The following is a 7,305-nucleotide window of genomic DNA, read 5'->3' as shown; positions in this document are numbered from 1 at the left end:
TATAACCTGTTCAACTGTGCTTTGATTTCGGAGGTGGTCTGAACAATTATATTTACATTGTTGACGTACTGTCTGCTGGTTATGCAGCAAACGTGTAAAAGATATACACAAAATAATACATAATAATAATACATAATAGCGGTAAAGCAAAAAATTTCTTGTTTGGAGCAAAAGGGGGGCGGATGACGTCATCGGCCAAAATTATAATTTTTAATATCTCAAAGACGAAAGCTGCACAAACGAAAATTTCAACGGCACAAACCTGCACAAACGGAGCACTAACGAACTAGCCCACTTTGGTTTGTTTTGGAGCGATATGGGGGGATGGTGACGTCATCGGCCAAAATTATAACTTTTAATATCTCGAAAACGAAAGCTGCACAAACGAAAATTTCAACGGCACAAACCTGCACAAACGGAGCACTACCTCCACAGGTAATGGAGCCTTTAGACATTGTTGTGTTTTTTTAGGAATAAACAATGGACAAACAGAGTCTTTAAACGCTTCAAATGTAAAGTTATTCTTTACATATAAAAGTGTCTGACAACTGACAATGAACATTTGCCCTATAGGGTTACATTGCAAAGAGTACATAAAACACAAAACATAACACTGTCTTCCTATACCACAACGTCAGAGTGTAAGATATTTAAAGCATCATAACCACTTTTGTGATTTTGTTCAAGTGGAGCCAATGTTATTGTAAAAAAAATGAAACACTTATAGAAGATAGCTGCATCATGTTACACAAGATATCTTGATAATCTGACACTTCTGTTTTAGTTTCCATTCTAAACGTTTTCCAATTTTCTTTTGAAGATGTTAATCAATTGCTGTTTTGTAAGAAGAACGTGTTTAGTTTACACTTCAGGACATGCTGTGAAGAAAATGGGGTCAACAAACTGAAGTGGACTCTGCTCTGTCCTATTTGTGACACTGTCACACAGATGTTTTGGGTTTGGAAAATTGTTGGGGACAGCTGCTTTTTGAGAGTCTCTCTGGGTGCAGCATGCTGACTTTTCTTTGGAAATTCACTTTCTCTAATGTCCTCATCCTCTCCTGCTGTCATAATTATGTGGACAATTCGGATAAACCAGCGATCGCTAAATATTTCAACACCAAAGGGAGGTACGAGGAAGTAAACCCGTATCTAATAGAGGACATACTTGCAGTAAACAGATCTATTTTACAGCCTCCATCTGCAAATTGTCAAGAAATTCATCTGACAGCAATAATAAGACACGGCACAAGGTACCCAACAATCAAAAACGTCAAAGAGATGCAGCAGCTCTACCACGTTGTCCTACACAATGCCTCAGGCCAGGAGCGCTGGCTGCGTGACATCCAGACTCAGTGGACAATGTGGTACACTGAGGACATGGACGGCCGACTAGTCCAGAAAGGCGTGAACGATCTCAAGCATCTGGCCGTCAGGCTGTCAAAGCTGTTCCCCTCTCTGATTTCAGAGGAGAAGCTCAGAGGTGGATTCATCAAATTCATAACCAGCTCCAAGCACAGGTGTGTCAACAGCACACTGTCCTTCAAGGCCGGACTGACAGAGCTGTGGAGTATTACAGGTATGACCACGGTGATCAGAACAAATATATTATGATGAACCTCCTATAATCAAGGTCATTTTTTTCTGCCCAGATATGGAGTTTGACCATGTAGTGAATGACGCGCTCATGAGGTTTTTTGACCAGTGCACCAGGTTTGTGCAGGAAGTTGAAAACAACCCCTCAGCTCTGTCAGAGGTGGACAAGTTCAAGCAAGGACCAGAGATGAGGAGGGTCAGAGAGAAGATCGCAGACCGCCTTAGAGTCCCCTACAATACCATCACACAAGGTTCAACACAACACAACATCAACACTCTTGAGTTTGTTGTGTACATTCTGTCACAGTACAATCGTAGCTCTAAATCATCTATGCTCTCAGTTTAACCATTCAGTTTTTTTTTTTTTTTAATGACTGATCCAGACTGCATAGTGTACTGTACGTGTCCTAGGTCTATTACAGGTTTATGAAAAGAGTAATTATTGATTCTTGATTAAGTTTGCCTTTAATCCAAGTCTTTTACATTTACAGAATTAAGCATGTGTCACAACCTGAAACAGACGATAGACCCAGTTCATACTAATTACTGTCTCAGCGATGTATCATCAAATTAAAAACCCAAACTGTAAAGTAGTCAGAGTTGGAGCGTGTGCAGAACATAGCAGGGATCATGATTCACACTCGGTGGAGCAGTTTACTACTTTGGAAGTGCTGAGGCCTTGGATTACTGTAGTATCATAGGCTTTGAAAAGGTGCAGTAATGAAGTGCTTATATAGGGATTTAGTTTTAAGAGTAAGACACACAACTTTTTGAGCAACTGTAGTTTTTTGTGTGAAGTGTAGTCACTTTTCTGTCATCTCAGCTTTTTAAAGGGCTGCATTTCCTGCATACCTTCACAACTGAACATGTTATACCAACCTCTCATCGCAGATATGACTGAGGCTGCATTTTACCTGTGTGCTTATGAATTTGCAATCAAGGCAGTGAACTCCCCTTGGTGTCAACTCTTCGATGAGGATGATGCAAAGGTAGGAGCAGGTTAACTGTATGGAAATGTCATGTGGCAGCAAGTTTGTTTGTTTTAGGTTAAATTATTTATGGCTTTGTTCTATTTATCCCAATAAGTCATAACAGCATGACAGTTAATTAATGTATTATTCACACCAGGGCTTTTTCTACAGAAACATATCAAAATGTGTGTTCCACACAGCCAAATACCAAAAATGTCTATATTCTGCAACTTTGGCAGCCAGTTTCTGTACTATTTCTCACCGTCGTAAGTTCATTTATTCATAGAGCTCTTCATCACCAAGTGTAGAACAGGATGTTTTCCCGCATAAGCAAATACTGTTTAAATTTATCACCAGCAAGTCTCCTAGGATTTAACAGAGGGAAAAAGAAACAGTGGCAGGAGGTGAAAAAAAGCAGCACTTCTATTGTACACAGGGGTAGTGTAAGGGTTATGCTTAGTTTTGGAGTCACAACAAAAGCACCTCAGCAGACTGGGACTTTGGGCCAACCAGAAAGGCACTTAGTTCGACCAGGCGCACAGAAACTATATTAAATCTAAACTCTTGAATCCAACAGAAAAAGGACAAAGAAAAGCAACATTCCTATTTAATCTAGGTCAGAGGAACACAGCACCCTTGACAACAATAGAAAAATCATTCAAATATGCCATTGCTTGTTTCTATGGAGTATACAATCAAAAATATGGGGGTTTGAGAACTTTGGGGGTGGCAGTAGCACAGTCTGTAGGGGGTTGGGTTAGGAACCAGATGGTTGCTGATTCAAGTCTCCATACAGACCAAAAGTATGGTGGTGGGCTGGTAGCTGGAGAGGTGCCACTTCACCTCCTGGGCACTGCCAAGGTGCTCTTGAGCAAGGCACCGAACCCCCAACTGCTCGGGGTGGCTTTCCATGGGCAGCACCCTCCCTCTGACATCTCTCCATTTGGTGCATTTAGTTACTGAGCGTGTGTGTGTAAATTAGGCCTTTGAGCAATAACAACATGGTGTAAATTGTAATTTCCCCTTGTGGGATTAATAAAGTACATATAATTGCATTATTATTATTAAAAAGACAGATCATGAAGCATTGCCTTCTTTGTTTTGCTACACCATTCAGTCAAGATTCAAAAGATTCAAAAGGGAAAGTCACAGTGTCGCAGAAGGAAGGGAAAGTGCAAAAAAATATAAAACCCAATGGCATTAGGTATTCAAGAAAGTGTTTTATGTCTTGTGTTACAAGATGACCTAACACAGCTTGAAATCTTACAGAATGCAAAATTACTATCTTGAGAAACTCTTCTTCTGAAAGTCTTTGTGTAAAGGCCACCGACATACATGTTACATTTGAAATATCTGCATCAACAGATTATGGAGTATGCAAGTGACCTGACGGAATTTTGGAAGAGAGGCTATGGGTATGATATCAACAGCAAGTCCAGCTGTAATCTCTTCCATGACGTGTTTAACAGGCTGAACAAAGCAGCCAGCGAGAACAAGTAAGTGAGCTTTAATTTGTGTGTAGTCCAAATATGTAGGTTATACATGCCGAAGACTTAAAGTACACAAAGACCGGTCTGTGTCCTATCTCTTAGTTGCACGTATGAAGGTTTAAAATGTGTCCATAGACACATATAGTTAGAGATTAGAACTGCGGTGTAAACACTTGTCTAACAACAATGACGTTACTTGGTAATTGCATATTTTCTTTTGTAGCAGGTTTTTGTCTTCTCTTGTGTTTTAATTACTCTTAACACTTCACTTTTGAAATACCACTAATTCACAGCAGAAACTATGTTAAATTCTGAACCCCCATTTGTCGTTTGTGTTAGGTCAGGCCAGCAGGTGACTGAAGCCGTGACAGTCCAGGTCGGCCATGCTGACACCCTCCTGCCACTCCTCACCCTCCTGGGCTTCTTCAAGGACAGTAATGCCTTGACTTCCACCAACTACGACACACAGACCCAACGCTCCTTCCGCACCAGCCACATGTTACCCTACGCAGCTAACTTGGTCCTGGTGCTGTACGACTGTGGGGGAGGTGACCTGAGGCTGCAGCCACTGCTCAACGAGAAGCCTGTGACTTTCCCCGGTTTGACTGACCAACAGGCCTCCATGCCGCTCTATCAAGACGTCAAAGATCACTACAGGGAGCTGCTCCAAGGCTGTGACTTTAAGACTGAGTGTCAGCTGTTCAAGAGTCCTACTTAAGTTTAGGACAACAGGGGAGATTCTGGAAAAGAGGGCATTACAGTGGCTTTATTCTCTTGTATTTGTGCACCTACCATAAATGTGTTATTGGTTGAATGAGCATTTTGATAGATGCTCTGCTTTGGAAATTTTAAATATGGATTTCTTACACTTAAACATTTTCAAGAGGTACTAACATGTTTTTGGAAACACAGCTTCAAATATCTTGGACTCATCATAGACCATCAACTCAGTTTTGATCAACACCTCACTGACATCCATAAACAATCCTAGCATAAAATCAGTGTCATACATACACACAGAGCACTGCCTTTTGCCCCTCGCCTGATCCAGCCCATCCTGCTGTAGCGTTCCCTGCTTCTTTACCATGTTAACCATCTTCAGCAAAAACTAAGTTAACAGCATCACACACACTGTCTCTGACAACATCTGCCTGCCAACTCCCAATCTCTCAGATATGAACTTCACTTAGCACTTATGACACTGATCAGCCCCACAATTAATAGATTACTTCTATTCCATCTGGCCAGAGATACATGACCCTTAGATAGAGAAGAGCTTGTTTCAACAGGAGGTTTGTCGTCCCCCCCCCCCCCCCCCCCCCCTCAATAGAAGCCCTGAACAATCGGCCTCACAGGCACTGTTGAATGCTGGGATGATGAATGCATTCATTGATATTTTGTGTACTGACTATACATAGGATTTGTGGCTGTGTACGTATATCTATATGTTGCTATGTTGATATCTGTATGTTGCTGTGTGTTGCTATTTGTACAGTACAGCTGTGAACCAAATATCCTTCTGGGACAATAAATCTAAATCTGAATGTTATCAATAATGTTATTATTGGGGTTTTTTTGTCTCGGGTGTGGCTTTCAATTTTTTTGAGGTAGGCCTACTTGTAATTTACTTTAACATTTCCATTTTCTGAAACTTTATACTTCTACAACACTACAATTCAGCGGAAAGTATTGTACGTTTTACTCCACTACATGTATTTCATAATTTACATTGCAGATAAGGATTAGTAATAAAAAAATCTAATAAATAAATAAATGTATTCTAATGGATAAAGATACTCTGTGAAATTCAGAAGCCACCCAGCAGTAGGCTATATAGACCTACAGTAGGCTAGTAAAGAACTTTACCAGTTGCAACATTAGAATAGGCTAATTTAGCCTATTGTATTAACAATATTAATTTATAATGACATAATAATAATTCAATTCAATAATATAATGTTGTTCTTAAATGGGGCATGCAGGGTGCTGTGTAATGAGTAGCCAAGTTTTGAGTACCCTACATTTTTCTACAACTTTTTTCTGCAAGATTTTTCCTTGTGCCAATAATATTTCTACCTTTCTACACTGTGGTATTGGCTGTGTTCTCTCATCTGAGAACTTCAACTTCCACCACCACTGAGTAAAGTACAAGCAGACAGTCGTGATTACAAGTGGCCAATGTCCATTATAGCCCATTATGTAAGCTCAGTGAACTCTGTGTAACGGGTTGATTGGACAGTCCCACATCCAACGTCACTCAGTTTTGAGGGTAAGGATGCACACGGCCATTCAAACAAGCTGTTATAGGCTACATCATGCCGATCGTGTTTTGGAAAGCCGTTGTTCAGTTCACTATTTTAACTGGTGTTTGCTGCTGTTTTCGTAACGATGTGAGTCATGGGGGGAATCCTAACATTCCAGCAATCGCCAAATACTTCAGCACGAAAGGGAGGTATGAGGAAGTAAACCCGTATCTCATAGAGGACATACTTGCTGTAAACAGATCTATGTTACAGCCTCCATCTGCACAATGTCGCGAAATCCATGCGACCGCCATAATAAGACACGGCACGAGGTACCCGACGAGCAAAAATGTCAACAAGATGAAGAAGCTGTACGAGCTGGTCAAGAACAGAGCATCGGGCAAAGAGAGCTGGCTGCGTGACATCCAGACTCAGTGGACGATGTGGTACACTGAGGACATGGACGGCCGACTAGTCCAGAAAGGCGTCAACGATCACAAGCATCTGGCCGTCAGGCTGTCAAAGCTGTTCCCCTCTCTGATTTCAGAGGAGAAGCTCAGAGGTGGATTCATCAAATTCATAACCAGCTCCAAGCACAGGTGTGTCAACAGCACACTGTCCTTCAAGGCAGGACTGACAGAGCTGTGGGCTATTACAGGTATGACCATCAGAACAAATACATTACAGTCTTCTCTAGCGATTTGTGACATTTACTAAAACAAACTTAAAATTTTCAAAACTTAAGCAGGCCTAGTCTACAATCATTGCATCACGTGGTACCTTCAGCACATTAGGCTACACTATGTCAGGGATCGTCTACAGGGGTCAGGGTTAAGGGGGCCACAGAGTCAGAGTCCACATTATTGTTAATTTTTTAAAGGTTTTATGAAATTAAAAAGTCTGAACATGGCTCCAACCTATTTTTTAGCATACATATACACTCACCGGCCACTTTATTAGGTACACCTGTCCAACTGCTCGTTAACACTTAATTTCTAAGCAGCCA

The 7,305-nt window shown here is 41.1% G+C and overlaps 2 protein-coding genes across 5 annotated transcripts in view; both read left to right on the top strand.

Moving 5' to 3' along the window:
- The first annotated feature begins 927 nt into the window (after positions 1–927).
- The window catches only part of LOC117960051 (multiple inositol polyphosphate phosphatase 1-like), a 14,130-nt gene continuing 7,752 nt past the window's right edge, over positions 928–7,305 (top strand). Inside the window, exons 1-6 of one of the 4 annotated variants that reach the window (XR_004660059.1) lie at positions 928–1,578; positions 1,652–1,846; positions 2,487–2,584; positions 3,932–4,062; positions 4,396–5,355; positions 5,390–5,605. Coding sequence is in view for 3 of the 4 variants with exons in the window: in XM_034897573.1 (XP_034753464.1) it covers positions 1,011–1,578; positions 1,652–1,846; positions 2,487–2,584; positions 3,932–4,062; positions 4,396–4,774 (1,371 nt within the window). In the remaining variant the exon portion in view is untranslated. Of the gene's footprint in view, positions 1,579–1,651; positions 1,847–2,486; positions 2,585–3,931; positions 4,063–4,395; positions 5,606–7,305 lie in introns of those variants that run through there. The other 3 variants (XM_034897573.1, XM_034897574.1, XM_034897572.1) reach the window with 3 other exon arrangements.
- LOC117960050 (multiple inositol polyphosphate phosphatase 1-like) overlaps positions 6,295–7,305 on the top strand; it is an 8,697-nt gene continuing 7,686 nt past the window's right edge. The window contains exon 1 of the mRNA XM_034897571.1: positions 6,295–6,957. Coding sequence (XP_034753462.1) covers positions 6,372–6,957 — 586 coding nt within the window. The 5' untranslated portion in view covers positions 6,295–6,371. The remainder of the gene's footprint in view (positions 6,958–7,305) is intronic.

Source organism: Etheostoma cragini, chromosome 17 (genome assembly GCF_013103735.1).
Source record: "Etheostoma cragini isolate CJK2018 chromosome 17, CSU_Ecrag_1.0, whole genome shotgun sequence".
Classification (NCBI taxonomy): Eukaryota; Metazoa; Chordata; class Actinopteri; order Perciformes; family Percidae; genus Etheostoma; species Etheostoma cragini.
The sequence above is the reverse complement of the archived record's forward strand: the minus strand, read 5'-3'. Positions and strand labels throughout refer to the sequence as shown.